General features: G+C 38.7%; 1 protein-coding gene across 2 annotated transcripts in view; it reads right to left on the bottom strand.

Annotated features, from left to right (window-relative positions):
• PLCB1 (phospholipase C beta 1) overlaps positions 1-18888 on the bottom strand; it is an 857274-nt gene that overhangs the window by 198055 nt on the left and 640331 nt on the right. For both annotated transcript variants that reach the window (XM_042230393.1, XM_060397115.1), the window contains exon 11: positions 3241-3398. In XM_042230393.1, the coding sequence (XP_042086327.1) occupies positions 3241-3398 (158 nt within the window). The remainder of the gene's footprint in view (positions 1-3240; positions 3399-18888) is intronic.

The following is an 18888-nucleotide window of genomic DNA, read 5'->3' as shown; positions in this document are numbered from 1 at the left end:
CTGATGCAGAGAATTCCTGCTCTGTTTCTACAAAACAGGCTGGCATTTCTATTGCTCACACTCATCCCCACCCAGCACCACCACCACACACTCACTCACGTCTCTGACAGAATTATCTATCCTGCAAACGCACAATAGCAGGAAGCAGAGCTGTGCCAATCAACCGCCAGGATGACGAGTTTCCTGCTCCTTTTTGGCCGCACCTCACCCTCAACTGCAGTAGGCAGAAAGAGGAAGCAGAATTCTGAGCTAGATTTAGTTTTTTTAGTCTCTAAATCTGTCAACAAGTGTGTGCATGTGGTTGAAAAATTGTACTTCTGGAGCCCAGGAATAGATGCTCACTAGCCCGTGACTCTGGGGTCACAAATGTGATTGAAGGATCACTTGTAAGGTCAGGTGAACAGGGAGAGTCATTCCAAGCTGACTTGATGGCTGAGGCAAGAAGCAAAAGCTTCATATAAAATAAATGTGCCTTAGAATGTGCTTGGTGTTTATATTCCCCCTGTAGTCCCCCTTACCCCTAAAGGAACTCAAACAACCTTGAGGATTATAAATGTTTAAGAAAATAAAATTGCTCCTCACATGGACTCATGAGGGGCTGGTGGGCAGGGCTGTGAGTGGCCCTCCTGGAGTGGGTATGTGCACACGTGCATTGGTCCCCTAGCTCACAAGGGTTCCATCTGGATATGTTGTCTCCCACTGCATGATCCTCTTCATCATCAACAGATGGATGAACCCAAATTGCATCCACTCCACACAACGGTTGTGTGTCCCCCAATTTTTAAAAAGAGCCCAACAGTTAAGGCTGGTATCTTAGCTGACAAGGGACCATGGCAGGAGATGGGAGAGGGGGGGGACTACAGAAATGGAACCAAAATACATGGATCTTCCATTAAAGAAAAACCAAAAGACATTGAGTGCTCACCCCATGAATGACCTAGTGAAGGTAATATTGTATCAATTTTACAGATGAAAAGTTAACTTACAGAACAATTAATATAATTTGTCTAAGGACACCCAACTGATAAAAGCAAAGACAAGATTCGAACTTAGCTCTGTTGATGCCCAAATTCATAGCTCCACAGTGAGATAGAATTGAATAGTTTTCTATTGCTTTTCTTTGATTACCAGCTCAATAAAGTCTGAGCAGTGCAATGCCAAAAAAAAAAAAAAAAAAAGAAAGAAAAAGAAAAAAGGAAAAAGAAAGAAAGAGTGTTCAACTTCAGGAGCAGATAAAACTTCTGAAGATTTTCATCAGAATTAAGGTCAACCACATATTAAACATTGTTGTAAAATTTTGTGAAAGTGAAAGTCACTCAGTCATGTCTGACTCTTTGTGACCCCATGGAATTCTGCAGGCCAGAATGCTGGAGTGGGTAATTGCTATATAGTAACTCTGCTCATTGAACTTATATGCAGAGTACATCATGAGAAATGCTGGGCTGGAAGAAGCACAAGCTGGAATCAAGATTGCTGGGAGAAATATCAATAACCTCAGATATGCAGATGACACCATCCTTATGGCAGAAAGTGAAGAGGAACTAAAAAGCCTCTTGATGAAAGTGAAAGAGGAGAGTGAAAAAGTAGGCTTAAAGCTCAACATTCAGAAAGCGAAGATCATGGCATCTGGTCCCATCACTTCATGGGAAATAGGTGGGAAAACAGTGGAAACAAGTGTCAGACTTTATTTTTGGAGAGCTCCAAAATCACTGCAGATGGTGACTGCAGCCATGAAATTAAAAGACGCTTACTCCTTGGGAGAAAAGTTATGACCAACCTAGATAGCATATTCAAAAGCAGAGACATTACTTTGCCAACAAAAGTCCATCTAGTCAAGGCTATGGTTTTTCCAGTGGTCATGTGTGGATGTGAGCATTGGACTGTGAAGAAAGCTGAGCACCGAAGAACTGATGCTTTTGAACTGTGGTGTTGGAGAAGACTCTTGAGAGTCCCTTGGGCTGCAAGGAGATCCAACCAGTCCATTCTGAAGGATATCAGCCCTGGGATTTCTTTGGAAGGAATGATGCTGAAGCTGAAACTCCAGTACTTTGGCCACCTCATGCAAAGTGTTGACTCATTGGAAAAGACTCTGATGCTGGGAGGGATTAGGGGCAGGAGGAGAAGGGGATGACAGAGGATGAGATGGCTGGATGGCATCACTGACTTGATGGACGTGAGTCTGAGTGAACTCCGGGAGTTGGTGATGGACAGGGAGGCCTGGTGTGCTGCGATTCATGGGGTCGCAAAGAGTCGGACACGACTGAGCGGCTGAAATGAACTGAACTGAACTGAACTGAAGTTTCAGAATACTTTGGCTACCTAATGTGAAGAACTGACTCATTGGAAAAGACCCTGATGCTGGGAAAGACTGAAGGTAGGAGAAGGGGACGACAGAGGATGAGATGGTTGGATGGCATCACCGACTAAATGGACATGAGTTTGAGCAAGTTCCAGGAGTTGGTGATGGACAGGGAAGCTTGGTCTGCTGCAGTCCATGCGGTCGCAAAGAGTCGGACACACCTGAGCGACTGAACTGAAGTTTCAGAAATCATGAAAAGTCAATTTCATAACAGTAAATACATTTTAAGGTGTAAATATTCCTTCTGAACATATATATATATATATATATATATATGTTGCTGTCAAGTAAAATATCAGGAAATCCACTTTTCTAAACTGAATCCTGGCTGTCCCTTGAAAATCTTGGTTCTTTTTGTTTCCCTCTCAAATTATAGATGTTCATTTTATCACATCCCAAGTGTTCCAGGGCTAAAAGCCGAGAACTGGAAACTTTTTGCTCCCAATGCTCCCAATGAGGAGAAGGCAACCCACTCCAGTATTCTTTCCTGGAGAATCCCACGGACAGAGAAGCCTGGTGGGCTACAGTCCATGGAGTTGCAAAGAGTCAGATATGGCTGAAGCAACTTAGCACAGCACATTCTTTATATATGTTGTATTTCATAATGACAAAATACAATTAAAAAAAGAGAATATGCTAAATAGGCAAGTAAATTGATAGTACCTTTTATAAGACAGTTTCCTTAGATTTTGGTGACCAGTTCATCTGATGCCAATCACTCATGTAAAAACTGCTAAATTTTAGCCTCAGAAATTGCAAATATGATTAATAGCCTATGGACTTAACTGTGACCCTTATACTGCTAAACCTGCTGAAGCAGATTTTACCAAAAAAGGGGGTCAGGTCTTTCTAGCTTCTCCTCTTAGTAATATTCACTCTACCTTGAAGGATATTTCTGTGGTCATGGTGAACCCATGGGTGATGACGGGCTCCTCTTCTGCAGTTCGTCCCTTCCAGCAGTCCAGCTCCACACAGCGACAACCAGACAGGAGCACTTGGCGATACATCTCGACGGAGGAGTTTCCAGCCAGCTGGCCAGCTGTAAAATGTCAATAAAATGAATGTCAGACTCATACAAAGCAAGGAACACACTGATGGTTTCCTAGAAGAGATCGTCAACAATGGGAAAACAAAGAGTTCAAGACCTTGAGTAGTTCTCAGCCTTTCTTCTGTCTCAACATACCAGAAGGTAGTAACATAATCCCAAATGGAACTGGGGCCCCCTAGCAGTGGTTTGGAGAAGAGAGACTAGAAGGATATGTAACAATAACAGCAACTCATGTTTATTAACTGCTAACCATGTGCCAGTTATAATTCTTTGAACTTTATATATATATCACTACATTCAATCTTCACAAAAATCTGCCCAATATAACTATCTTTGTTATTAAATGCTTATTTTCAGATAATAAAAATGGCATAGAACATTTTATTTGTCCAAGTTCCCAAAGCTGGTAAGTGGAAGATCAGGATTATAACTTTAAAACTCAGTCTTGTCATTCTGACCCTCCCTATGCATAAGTATTATTGACAGGCTATTGTATTATACAAGTCAAACCTTCTGTCATTTTTGTCCAAGGCACAAATACTTAGCATAGCTAAACATTATCTTTGCAAAATGGAAATAACTTTGTAGAAATAAATTTAAATTTGACAAATGAAGTGTAAAATTTATAGTCTATAAGACACTAACAAAATTAAACAAGACCTAAGTTAATGTGGCAGCCCACTCCAGTGTTCCTGCCTGGAGAAGCCCAGGGACGGGAGAGCCTGGTGGGCTGCTGTCTATGGGGTTGCACAGAGCCGGACATGACTGAAGCGACTTAGCAGCAGCAGCAGGTAAATGGAAAGACATCCCATGTTCAAGACTTAAAATTGTTAAGGTGGCACTACGTCTCAAGTTGATTTACAAATTCAATTCCCATAAAAATCATATCTGTCTTTTTTGTACAAATTGATCCCAAAATTCATATGGAAATTTAAAGGACCCAGAATAGCAAAAATGATTGTAAAAAATAAGGACGAAGTTGGAAGACTTCCCAGCTTCAAACTTAACTACAAACTCCAATTATCAAGGCAGAGTGGTACTGGCATAAGATTAGACACATAAGTCAATGGAATAAAATTGAGACTCCAGAGATAAGCCCTCACAATTATGTTAAACTGACTGATAGCTAGGGTTCTAAAACAATTCACTGCAGAAAATCATCTTTTTAAGAAATGGTGCTAGGACAGCTGGATTGCCATATGGAAAACAGTGAAGTTGGATTCCTATTACATCATACACAGAACACACACACACACACAATCAATGAAGCACTTAACTGTATGGGCTAAAATTATAAAACTCTAAACAGAGAATGTAGAGGTAAATTTTTGTGACTTAGGCAATTGTTTCATAGATATGACACCAAAAGTACAAATAGCAAAGAAAGAAAATAGACAAAATTTACCAAAATTAAAAACTCTTTGAAGCAGAACTGAAATTCTGTAGTAAAGTGATATGAATTGTAGTCACAAGCACTTGAGAAATCTGTGGGCAGGAGTAGAAGCCCAACTATTTCTGTTTCACTCAAGAAGTCAATGGAAGGTTGTAATTTCTTGATAAATTATTTATTTATTTATGATTGCACCTTGCAGATTGCAGAATCTTGGTTCCCTGACCAGGCCTTGAACTCGGTTCATGGCAGTTATAGCTCCAGGTCCTAACCATTGGATTACCAGGAAATTTCTTTGATAAAATTTTTTAAAGATTAATAATAAATAAGTTTTGAGGCAAGCCCAATACCATCAACACAAAAATGGAAGTTTTTGGCTTTCCACATTAAAGATTTCCTGTGAGTTATCTTCTATATGCCTCCATTTTTTCAGCAGTAATTTAAAACTGATAAATCAATGAAAACTGTCAAAATGATTTTGAAATGGACAAGATCTACTCAGTGGAGACACACAGGACAGAGAAAATGGGATTAAACCTATTGGCTTAATTTTAGTTTTATATGCATCTCACAACATCCAGTATCAGCATCACAATAGGGTGACATTTTTCAGTTCTATAGAGCCCTTATGCATGGAAAGGCTGATTAAGTAGGTTTGCAAAATCTCTTTTCTTTACTGGAAAAAATAAAGCATTTTAAATACACAAATATTTGCAAAAGCAGAAATGCTGACAAAATAACCTAGAAAGTTTCTGATGCTAGATAATTAATTTGCTATTTATAATAGCTTCAAAGTTTGTTGTAATAAAGCCTTTCTGCCTAAACAAAAAGGGAGAGTGGGAGTGAAGGAGAACTGATGTTCATTTACATGTTAAACTTAAGGAGGGCTACTTTAGCTAAAGTGAAGAATTCAAATAATTAATCAGGTTGACTCATTAAAAATGCTAGCTCCTGCAGACAATTGCACAGCTATTCAACAGTAGAGCAGATTTTCTTGTGTACTACCTAGGATATTCTTTAAGTATATTACTGACTATATCCAATACTGTTACATAATGTGCAATTTCATTAATATTTTGTTAAGTGTTACTAACTTCGGTAAGGAAGTTTTTGGTGGGAAACCACCTTTAGAAGAGTGACATTGCTCAAGGACATGACATAAACTGATTAGAACCAGTTCATGTCCAAAATGGTAGACAAGTCCACTTCCACTATACCTCAAACCTCAGAATACACTCATTGTAACACATCAGCAAGTTAAATGACACCCACAGGCACCATGACAGCTCCAAGTAGATGTTCAGTCACTCAGTCATGTCCGACTGTTTGTGACCCCATGGACTGCAGCACACCAGGTTTCTCTGTCCTACACCATCTCCCGGAATTTGCTCAAACTCATGTCCTTTGAGTTGGTGATGCCACCCAACCATCTTGTCCTCTGTGGTCACCTTCTCATCCTGTCTTTAATCTTTCCCAGCATCAGGGTCTTTTCCAGTGAGTCAGCTCCTTATATCAGGTGGCCAAAGTATTGGAGTTTCAGCATCAGTCCTTCCAGTGAACATCCAAGATTGATTTTCTTTAGGATCTCCTTGCAGTCCAAGGGACTCTCAAGAGTCTCCTCCAACACCATAGTTTGAAAGTGTCAATTCTTCTGCATTCAGCCTTCTTTATGGTCCAACTCTTACATCCTTACATGACTACTAGAAAAACCATAGCTTGAACTATACAGACCTTTGTCAGCAAAGTTATGTCTCTGCTTTAAAAAATATATATATTTTTGGCTGCACGGGTCTTCGATGCTGTGTGTTGTCATTCTTTAGTTGTGGTTGGGGGGGCCTACTCTCTAGTTGTGGTGCACAGCCTTCTCATTGGTTGTCTTGTTGCAGAGCACAGGCTCTAGAGAATGAGTTCAGTGGTTGGGGCTTAGTTGCTCCATGGCATGTGGGATCCTCCTGGACCAAGGATCAAACCCATTTCCCCTGCATTGGCAGGCCTATTGTTAACCATTGGACCACCATAGCTTTTCTTCCAAGGAGCACGCGTCTTTTCATTTCATGGCTGCAGTAACCATCCACAGTAATTTTGGAGCCAAAGAAAATAAAGCTTCTCACTATTTCCATTGTTCCCCCATCTATTTGCCATGAAGTTATGGGACCAGATCCATGATCTTCTTTTCTTGAATGTTGATTTTTAAGCCAGCTTTTTCACTCTCTTCTTTCACTTTAATTAAGAGGCTCTTTAGTTCCTTTTCCCTTTCTGCCATAGGCATGTTGTCATCTGCATATTTGAGGTTGTTGATATTTCTCTCCACAATCTTGATTCCAGCTTGTGTTTCATCCAGCCTGGCATTCTGCATGATATAATCCAAGGTTGACCATCAAAAAGTTGGGCAGTGGCTCAATTTCTGGAAATCTCTGCCCTTTCTCCCAAAAAGTTGGAATAATCTTACCACTCATTAGCCCATGAAATTACTCAGCCCACAAAAATTAACCACACTATATTTTAGGGCTGCTCTTGCCTTCTGAGATGGTCTACACTCTGTCTGTGGAGTGTAATTCTCTCTAAATAAGTCCACTTCTTACCTATCACTTTGTCTCTCACTGAATTCTTTCTACAATGAGACATCAAGAACCAGAACTTCATTAAGTCTTGAGACCAGGTGTGTGATCTCAGTTAAAAGACCGTGGGCTCAAATTCCAACCTGAGTTGCATGGTTCCACACTGAAGGTATATCTTACTTAACCGACAGCAGAGTGTTTGTCATAAAAGATTCAAAGTGTTTCCAAAAGTTTTTTTTTTTAATTTGCTTGCTGCATATATTTTTAAATGGATATTAAGCATTTTAATTACCTGAGTTATTATCTCCTTAACAATGAACACTATACTCAGTAGATTTTCAATTAAGTATTACTTGTGCCTTATCAAGTGCAGTTCATTGATAATTTGAAAAAGTTACCATATCTTAGACACATTCTCTCTCTCTCTCTCTCTTTTTTTTTTTACTTCACAATATAGTATTGCTTTTGCCATACATCAACATGAATCCTCCACAGGTATACACGTGTTCCCAATCCTGAACCCCTTTCCCACCTCCCTCCCCATACCACCCCTCTGGGTCATCCCAGTGCACCAGCCCCAAGCATCCTGTATCCTGCATCAAACCTAGACTAGTGATTCGTTTCTTATATGATATTATGCATGTTTCAATGCCATTCTCCCAAATCATCCCACCTTCTCCCGCTCCCACAGAGTCCAAAAGACTGTTCTATACATCTGTGTCTCTTTTGCTATCTCGCATACAGGGTTATCATTACCATCTTTAAAATTCCATATATATGCATTAGTATACTGTATTGGTGGTTTTTTTTTTTTTTTCTGGCTTGCTTCACTCTGTATAATCGGCTCCAGTTTCATCCACCTCATTAGAACGGATTCAAATGTATTCTTTTTAATGGCTGAGTAATACTCCATTGTGTATATGTACCACAGCTTTCTTATCCATTCATCTGCTGAGGGACATCTAGGTTGCTTCCATGTCCTGGCTATTATAAATAGTGCTGTGATGAACATTGGGGTACACGTGTCTCTTTCAATTCTGGTTTCCTCAGTGTGGATGCCCAGCAGTGGGATTGCTGGGTCATAAGGCAGTTCTATTTCCAGTTTTTAAAGGAATCTCCACACTGTTCTCCACAGTGGCTGTACTAGTTTGCATTCCCACCAACAGTGTAAGAAGGTTCCCTTTTCTCCATACCCTCTCCAGCATTTATTGCTTGTAGACTTTTTGATAGCAGCCATTCTGACTGGAGTGAGATGGTACCTCATTGTGGTTTTGATTTGCACTTCTCTGATAATGAGTGATGTTGAGCATCTTTTCATGTGTTTGTTAGCCATCTGCATGTCTTCTTTGGAGAAATGTCTGTTTAGTTCTTTGGCCCATTTTTTGATTGGGTCGTTTATTTTCCTGGAATTGAGCTGCAGGAGTTGCTTGTATATTTTTGAGATTAGTTGTTTGTCAGTTGCTTCATTTGCTATTATTTTCTCCCATTCTGAAGGCTGTCTTTTCACCTTGCTTATAGTTTCCTTTATTGCGCAGAAGCTTTTAATTTTAATTAGGTCTCATTTGTTTATTTTTCTTTTATTTCCAATATTTTGGGAGGTGGGTCATAGAGGATCCTGCTGTGATTTATGTTGGAGAGTGTTTTGCCTATGTTCTCCTCTAGGAGTTTTATAGTTTCTGGTCTTACATTTAGATCTTTAATCCATTTTGAGTTTATTTTTTGTGTATGGTGTTAGAAAGTGATCTAGTTTCATTCTTTTACAAGCGGTTGACCAGTTTTCCCAGCACCACTTGTTAAAGAGATTGTCTTTTATCCATTGTATATTCTTGCCTCCTTTGTCAAAGATAAGGTGTCCATAGGTGCATGGGTTTATCTCTGGGCTTTCTATTTTGTTCCATTGATTTATATTGCTGTCTTTGTGCCAGTACCATACTGTCTTGATGACTGTGGCTTTGTAGTAGAGCCTGAAGTCAGGCAGGTTGATTCCTCCAGTTCCATTCTTCTTTCTCAAGATTGCTTTGGCTATTCGAGGTTTTTTGTATTTCCATACAAATTGTGAATATCTTCTAGTTCTCTGAAAAATACCGTTGGTAGCTTCATAGGGATTGGATTGAATCTATAGATTGCTTTGGGTAGTATACTCATTTTCACTATATTGATTCTTCTGATCCATGAACATGGTATATTTCTCCATCTATTAGTGTCCTCTGATTTCTTTCACCAATGTTTTATAGTTTTCTATATACAGCTCTTTAGTTTCTTTAGGTAGATATATTCCTAAGTATTTTATTCTTTTCATTCAAATGGTGAATGGGATTGTTTCCTTAATTTCTCTTTCTATTTTCTCATTATTAGTGTATAGGAATGCAGGGGATTTCTGTGTGTTGATTTTATATCCTGCAACTTTACTATATTCATTGATTAGCTCTAGTAATTTTCCGGTGGAGTCTTTAGGGTTTTCTATGTAGAGGATCATGTCATCTGCAAACAGTGTGAGTTTTACTTCTTCTTTTCCAAATTGGATTCCTTTTATTTCTTTTTCTGCTCTGATTGCTGTGGCCAAAACTTCCATAACTATGTTTAATAGTAGTGGTGAAAGTGGGCACCCTTGTCTTGTTCCTGACTTTAGGGGAAATGCTTTCAATTTTTTACCATTGAGGATAATGTTTGCTGTGGGTTTGTCATATATAGCTTTTAATATGTTGAGGCATGTTCCTTCTATTCCTACTTTCTGGAGAGTTTTTATCATAAGTGGATTTTGAATTTTGTCAAAGGCTTTCTCTGCATCTATTGAGATAATCATATGTCTTTTATTGTCAGTGTGGTGTATTACATTGATTGATTTGCAGATATTGAAGAATCCTTGCATCCCTGGGATAAAGCCCACTTGGTCATGGTGTATGATCTTTTTAATGTGTTGTTGGATTCTGATTGGAGAAGGAAATGGCAACCCACTCCAGTATTCTTGCCTGGAGAATCCTATGGATGGAGGAGCTTGGTGGGCTACCGTCCACGGGTCGCAAAGAGTCAGACACGACTAAGCGACTTCACTGATTGTTAGAATTTTGTTAAGGATTTTTGCATCTATGTTCATCAGTAATATTGGCCTGTAGATTTCTTTCTTTCTTTCTTCTTCTTCTTCTTTTTTTTTTTTTTTTTGGTGGCATTTTTGTCAGGTTTTGGTATTAGGGTGATGGTGGCCTCATAGAATGAGTTTGGAAGTTTACCTTCCTCTGCGATTTTCTGGAAGAGTTTTAGTAGGATAGATGTTAGCTCTTCTCTAAATTTTTGGTAGAATTCAGCTGTGAAGCCGTCTGGACCTGGGCTTTTGTTTGCTGGAAGATTTCTGATTACAGTTTCAATTTCTGTGTTTGTGATGGGTCTGTTAAGATTTTCTATTTCTCCCTGGTTCAGTTTTGGAAAACTGTACTTTTCTAAGAATTTGTCCATTTTTTCCACGTTGTCTATTTTATTGGCATATAATTGCTGATAGCAGTCTCTTATGATGCTTTGTATTTCTGTGTTGTCTGTTGTGATCTCTCCATTTTCATTTCTAATTTTATTGATTTGATTTTTCTCCTTTTGTTTCTTGATGAGTCTAGCTAATGGTTTGTCAATTTGATTTATCCTTTCAAAGAACCAGCTTTTGGCTTTGTTGATTTTTGCTATGGTCTCTTTTGTCTCTTTTGCATTTATTTCTGTCCTATTTTTTTTTTTAAAGATTTCTTTCCTTCTGCTAACCCTGGGGTTCTTCATTTCTTCCTTTTCTATTGCTTTAGGTGTAGAGTTAGGTTATTTATTTGACTTTTTTCTTGTTTCTTGAGGTATGCCTGTATTGCTATGAACTTTCCCCTTAGCACTACTTTTACAGTGTTCCACAGGTTTTAGGTTGTTGTGTTTTCATTTTCACTCATTTCTATGCACATTTTGATTTCTTTTTTGATTTCTTCTGTGATTTGTTGGTTATTCAGAAGCGTGTTGTTCAGCCTCCATATGTTGGAATTTTTAATAGTTTTTCTCCTGTAATTGAGATCTAATCTTACTGCATTATGGTCAGAAAAGATGCTTGGAATGATTTCAATTTTTGAATTTACCAAGGCTAGATTTATGGCCCAGGATGTGATCTATCCTGGAGAAGGTTCCATGCGCACTTGAGAAAAAGGTGAAATTCATTGTTTTGGGGTGAAATGTCCTATATATTTTTATCATTCAAATAGAAGGGATTTGATATACTTTTTGAATGTTGATCAGCTAATATTTTGAAAGACATGGTAAGGCATCGAGTTGAGTTTGTGAGAGAAAAAGATTCTGAAAAGTAAAACAAATCAAAACAAAGAAAGGGAAGGGGGAGAGTGTATATGTGTTTGTTTGTGTGTGAGTGTGTGTGTCTGTGTGGTGTTTACTGTTCAATATCTAAGACTCCCAAAATTTCTCTAAGGTAATTTGGTTCATTCTCAAAATGAACAATTTGTATTTGTAATGGAAACCTCTCAAAGGAAGCATTAAGAACCATACATTTATCCATAGTTGTCTTATTGCTTGGAATGCATATTTGGTTCTCCATGTTTTCCTTCATTTATGGAGCTTTTTTCCAAATATATGAATCATTACTGATATTCTCCCCTACTCCATTTCTACTTAAAGCCTCAAAGCTGGTTTATTGTTCTTCTCTAAAATTTGTAACCCCTCATTATTATATTCCATCCACTTATTATATTTTCATTTGATTAGATCAATAAATTGACCTTCTGGGGCCAGGGGATTGCTGTGGGTTAGGATTAATGATATGTCATGAGTCACTCAACCTTTGTTGTTTCTGAAACTAGTATCTGACATCATCTCTGCCTGGCTGTGAACATATTTTGGAGTACATTCCAAGCCCATGATTGAACTTTGGAGCTGAAACTCTATCTTAGATTAATTCATAATACCACCCGGAGACATAGCTCTGCAACTTCTCACTTGACTGCATTAATTTTGGGCAGCTGGTTCCATTCACTTGAGCTTTCTCTCAGATTATCCAAGGCATCCATAGGTGGAAGAGACCAAAAATTGAAAATAACAATTCCTCCATTGACAGTCTTCTGAGAAATTTCTCATCTTGTGGACTTTGATGATTGATTGCCTATATTTACATTTACTATTATTTATTGTCTTCTCTTCAGCCTCAGGGGAAGAAGGTTATAGAATGTGATGCATTTGTTAATTCAGTGGCTTTCTTCAGTAAACACTGTCTCCTTCAAAAAATGGAGATGGGACCATTTCTCCTTGCTTTAAATTCTGTGAAACCAACAGCTATACTTGAGGAAAATATTCAAAATACAGAGGAAGTGTCGTTCATCCTGACCATCTCTAGGACTATTGGTTTGATGTGATCTCTCTCTTCCATATTATCTATCTGCCAACTTATACTTAAATTGAAGTATAGTTGATTTATCGTGCCATGTTAATGGTACAGCAAAGTGAGTCAGTTATGCACACACACACACAATGTGTATGTATATACTTCATTACATTCTTTTCCATTATGGTTTATCACCATGAAGCTCTTTTGAAATAGATCTAATTGCCATGGGATGGCTTAGGCAAGTGGGAAAACAACTTTAAGCATATTCCTTATTGATTATAGGAGCCTCACCACTAGGGTCTATGCATATTCTCAAACATTCTCCATGGGAGGCAAATACTGGCGGCTTAGGATACAAAAATGACACAGGACATATTCCTTACCCTTACCATTTAGGTAAGGGTAGGTAAGTAAGGGAGGTAAATATTGTATAAAGAAAGGAGAACATTCTTATGTGTAAGAGAATTTAAACTCTCACCCCACTATCACACTTCTGGTTGCCATTTCTTTCTCTCTTTCCTTGGCATCAGAATAATCTGTTTAGGTTCTGATAAGACTTAGGGTCTCCTTCCCAGGTCTGGGGTAAATCTTAACTCTTCTCAGCCAATCATAGCCTTTCTGCAGCCCCTGCTAATGCTATTTGTATGTCATTGCTATATGGTGTAACTCTGCTCTACATCCAGTAGGAAATAAAGTAAAGTCTACTGGGTGGGGTGTGGGGAACCTCACTCACACAAAAGGCCACAAGACAGAGATGTCCCTGGGCCACACATGGAGCTTATTTCTTAGGAGGTGATGCCCTGGGTGCACAGCCGTCTTGAAACTGTAAGAGGAATGAAAAGATGGAAAGCATTTGGGTCTCTTACAACACCAACAATTCCTGATTTCATCAACCCTCAATCACTCTGCTTCTGGATTTCTTGTTGTATGAGGTAATAAATTCCTAAATGTTTAAACCACTGAGTAATAGTTTCCTTTTATGTAATCAGGTGGCACCAGTGGTAAAGAACCCACCCACCAGTGTAGGAGACATAAGAAGCATGGGTTCCATCCCTGGATTAGGAAGATCCCCTGGAGGAGGGCATGGCAACCCACTCCAGTAATGTTGGTTGGAGAATCCCATGGGATGGACAGGTGAGCCTTGGTCCATCAGGTCATGAAGAGTCAGATGTGACTGAAGCGACTTGGCACACATGTACACACTTATCGCCCAAAACATAATGGCTGTTTAAACTTCCTTTCGTTTTCTAAATGAAGAAGTTAAAGTTTAGAACTTGAACACAAAATTAAACTTGGTCTGTTTATTTGCTAAGCTCAGCTCTTTATATTCTATCATCCAACTTTCATTGGTCTGTGTGCTAACCAAAAATTGGCACTTGCCATCTGCCTCTATAAGAATTAGGTCACTAGTCACTGTACACCTTCAATACAGACTGAAAGGAGTTCAGGGTGGAGACGACTCTATGCTCTGGGAAAAAACTGGCAGAACCGGCCTTCAGGTAGTTAGATATCTTCAGGAGAAGATCTTATGAGCCCAACTGCTGCATCTTCTCATCCCTAGAAAACCATTAAAATGTCTAACAGTGACATGAGCTCCTTGTGACTAGCAGCAAGCCTCTGTTAAAGCCTCCATATAAGCCTCTGACCACACATACACCTTCAATAAAGTCATAAATAATACTATCTTCCCTCTCTCTTTGGAGCAATTTCTCAGAGCTATCTGAAATGTTGTTTTCCAGGCTATCGTCCTGATTTTGCCCCCAATAAAACTTAATTGACAACTTCCATCTTGCACATTTTTTCAATTGACATATGTGCTCTTTAAAGAAAAAATAAATTATTAAAGGTTGCATATGCCAAGGACTAAATGAGTAGAAGAGATGAAGAGAGGGAGTGACAGTAAGCCAGGGCTGGTAGTGACTGACAACCAACTGAGGTTGGAATGACTGATTCTGACAAGAGTGAAACTACTTTAAAGGGTATAGGTATATTTTTAGAGCTTTTCTGCAGTCAAGAACATACATCTCAGGAGTTGAATAATCAGATAGTTTAATTCATTAGACTGATAGCTAAAACCTCCAATGTAATGCTTTATTTCCTAAGTGGAATAAAAAATGTTAATTATTCAGAGATAATATCACTTTGCTTTTCCTGAGTATATGGAGCCATTTTCTCCCACAAGCTGGAATCAAGATTACTGGGAGAAATATTAATAACCTCAGATATGCAGAGGATACCACTCTAATGGTAGAAAGTGAAGAGGAACTAAAGAGCCTCTTGATGAGGGTAAAAGAGGACAGTGAAAAAGCTGGCTTGAAATTCAACATTCCAAAAATTAAGATCATGGCATCTGGCCCCATCACTTTATGGCAAAGAGATGGGGGTAAAGTGGAAACAGTGACAGATTTTATTTGCTTCAAAATCACTGTGGACAGTGACTGCAGCCATGAAATGAAAAGATGTTTGCTTCTTGGAAGTAAAGTTATGATACATATAGACAGTGTATTAAAAAGACATCATGTTGCCGACAAAGGTCCATATAGTCAAAGCTATGGTTCTTCCAGTAGTCCTGTATGGATGTGAGAGCTGGACCATAAAGAAAGTTGAGCACCAAAAAATTGATGCTATTGAATTGCGGCGCTGGTGAAGACTCAAGGGTCCCTTGGACAGCAAGGAGATCCAGCCAGCCAATCCTAAAGGAAATCAACCCTGAATATTAATTGAAAGTACTGACGCTGAAGCTGAAGCTCCAGTACTTTGGACAACTGAGCAAAGAGCTGACTCATTGAAAAGGACTCTGATGCTGGGAAAGATTGAGAGCAGGAGGAGAAGGGGGGCGACAGGTTGGATGGCATCACCGATTCAATGGAGATGAGTTTGAGCAAACTCAGGGTGATAGTGAAGGACAAGGAAGTCTCGGGTGCTGCAGCCCATGGGATCTCAAAAAGTCAGATATTACTTAGCAACTGAACAACAACATCTCCCAAACTGTTTGGAGTATGGAAAGATTTACTTAAAGCTGAAAAATTTTAGGTTGAAATGAATGGACACTATTCAGTCCTGCTGCTGCTGCTGCTAAGTCGATTCAGTCGTGTCCGACTCTACACAACCCAATAGATGGCAGCCCACCAGGCTCCCCCGTCCCCGGGATTCTCCAGGCAAGAACAGTGAAGTGGGTTGCCATTTCCTTCTCCAGTGCATGAAAGTTAAAAGTGAAAGTGAAGTCACTCCATGTCCGTCTCTTAGTGACCCCATGGACTGCAGCCTACCAGGCTCTTCAGTCCATGGGATTTTCCAGGCTAGAGTACTAGAGTGGGTTGCCATTGCCTTCTCCAGTTCAGTCCTGAAACAATCTTGTTTTGAGTCATAAGGGTAGATTCCTCAAGGAAAAATAATAATTTAAACCATAGTCACTACTTAATGTACTGCCAAGTCTATCCAAAACCCTAGAAAATGACCATTGTAATTAAAAATCTACTTATTTTATGTGTGCATTTCTCTCAGTGATCCAATTTTATTTTTCCTTCTGGATGTCTTGATAGTCAACAAAGGGGCAATAATGAACAGGGAAATAGACATAATAATTAATAATGTACTGCTAAATAGATTGGTTTTTATACTGTATATTTAATTTTTACACTTCCTTTGAATGCTCAAAAGAAAACATTTGAAATATTGAAATTCTCCTTTGAATTTAGACTGGCATTTCTCAGGAAATACTCCGAGGAGATAAGTTCTTAAAATGTTCCAAGGAAATAAGTAGTGTGGTCATGACTGGGACGGTGGGGGGGGGGGGCGGGGGGAGGATTGATCTTAACCCTAGTGAGAGTGTCTCTGTACGTCTTTTTTCCTATATTTGAAACACTGCAGTAGGTGCCAAACTTTCTTTGTGCCTAGCATTTTAAAGGCTCATGTGAATAGAAAAACTTTTCTTTTTCCACCAAATACACCTTGTATGAAATAATGTTTCTATAGAAAATATTTCTACTTGTTCTGGAACTGCTTGTAAAGTATAAAATCTAACTCATTTTCTAGATACTGATTTTAACATTTAGCTGGATTCTATGATGTTATTAAAATTTTATAATATTCATGATTGGCTTTTGGAAGTTTGAATATCTATATTATAGATGTTCATATTTACCCAAAGATCTCTGAAAGATGAGTTCTACATGAGGTTTATCTATATTTAGAACAAGGACACTAATAATATCATATGAATATCATACAAAGTAAAACCAAATTTTATCTCAAAAGAGGATTTCAGTCAAAATCTCAAGATCCTATATTAGAATTTATATGCTGTTTTAAAAATTAATAATATGGAATTCTCCTTAATTCTGCAGAAGGAAAATAAGAAATTTTGACTGGTAGTGGGACAAAATGTTTTAAGCATGGAAATTTACATAATGTAAACTTTAGTTTGACAATATATGGCTCTGAAAAGTGAAGAAGTTTAAAAACAACCTTAAAGATCAAAACACGATCTAACATAGGTAACAGTTTTAAAAATTGAATATTTAAAAATATGTGAATTCTAATACTACTAGAAATTTAAAAATTGGGGAGAGTTGGTACACTTGGTCAGAAATCATGTATATCAGATGGTGGTGATATGAAATCATTGTTCAGAAGTTTGGAGATAGCTATTGGAGTTCTTTCTTCAATGAAAAATAGAGTGGACCCTCCACTTTTTTAGTAGCTGAAAGACCCACTTTCTGAAAACTATTGGCCATTAATATGCTAACATCCCAAACCCAACTGAAACAAAGAAGCCAAGTTCTTTACCTTATATGTGCTTGAACAAGTTAATCAGAGGGAGGGCAAATGAAGAAATTAATTGGATTAAAAATGCTGTGGTACATAATACACAATGGAGTATTACTCAGCCATTAAAAAGAATACATTTGAATCAGTTCTGTTGAGATGGATGAAACTGGAGCCGATTATACAGAGTGAAGTAAGCCAGAAAGAAAAACACCAATACAGTATACTAACACATATATATGGAATTTAGAAAGATGGCAATGATGACCCTGTATGCAAGACAGCAAAAAAGACACAGATGTGTATAGCGGACTTTTGGACTCTGTGGGAGAGGGAGAGGGTGGGATGATTTGGGAGAATGGCATTGAAACATGTATACTATCATGTAAGAAATGAATCACCAGTCTATGTCCAATGCAGGATACAGCATGCTTGGTGCTGGTCCACGGGGATGACCCAGAGGGATGTTGTGCGAAGGGAGGTGGGAGGGGTTTCATGTTTGGGATCGCATGTACACCCGTGGTGGATTCATGTCAATGTATGGCAAAACCAATACAGTATTGTAAAGTAAAATAAAGTAAAAATAAAAATTAAAAAAAATACTTAGTAAAAAGCAGTTAAAAAAAAAACAGAGCTGTGCTGAGAAAAAGTTAACCGTATTTTGTAGTTTTATTGTTTGCATTGATATTGAACAATTTTCTTACAGTTATTATTGTGTTACCAGTAAAGCAAATGAGTGATTATGCGTAATTTGCAAGGAATCAAGACTGATAAAGGAAGCACAGCTACAGAATCAAAAATTTAAATTGGAAGGAATAGAAATGGTTAAGTGAACTCTTGTGCCTTCACAAGAAAACAAAAAGTATCTATTCTTGCTTTGTTCACTGAAATGGTCCAGAAACAACATTCCATAGCACAGGGTTCAAATTGCTGTTGCCCCTGCTGCTGCTGCTAAGTTGCTTCAGTCGTGTCCGAGTCTATGCGACCCCATAGACGGCAGCCTACCAGGCTCCCCTGTCCCTGGGATTCTCCAGGCAAGAACACTGGAGTGGGTTGCCATTTCCTTCTCCAATGTGTGAAAGTGAAAAGTGAAAGTGAAGTCACTCAGGAGTATCTGACTCTTAGCGACCTCATGGACTGTAGCCCACCAGGCTCCTCCATCCATGGGATTTTCCAGGCAAGAGTATTGGAGTGGGGAGCCATTACCCATACACATATTTTTCACACTAAAAGCAACAAGGGCTTATTGAGGGAAAAGTCTGATTCCATGCATGGTGCAGGAAGGAACAAGGTGAGTCTGTAAGACCTCTATGTGCCAGGAAACAAGGACATCTTCAAAGATCAATGGGTCATGTTAAGAAGAGAGAGCAGCCAACCTAAAAAATGTTCCCACTGACCACAGCTGAGACAATCTGACAT

This window comes from Ovis aries, chromosome 13 (assembly GCF_016772045.2).
Source record: "Ovis aries strain OAR_USU_Benz2616 breed Rambouillet chromosome 13, ARS-UI_Ramb_v3.0, whole genome shotgun sequence".
NCBI classification, from domain to species: Eukaryota; Metazoa; Chordata; class Mammalia; order Artiodactyla; family Bovidae; genus Ovis; species Ovis aries.
This window is presented reverse-complemented; position numbering and strand designations above follow the sequence as displayed.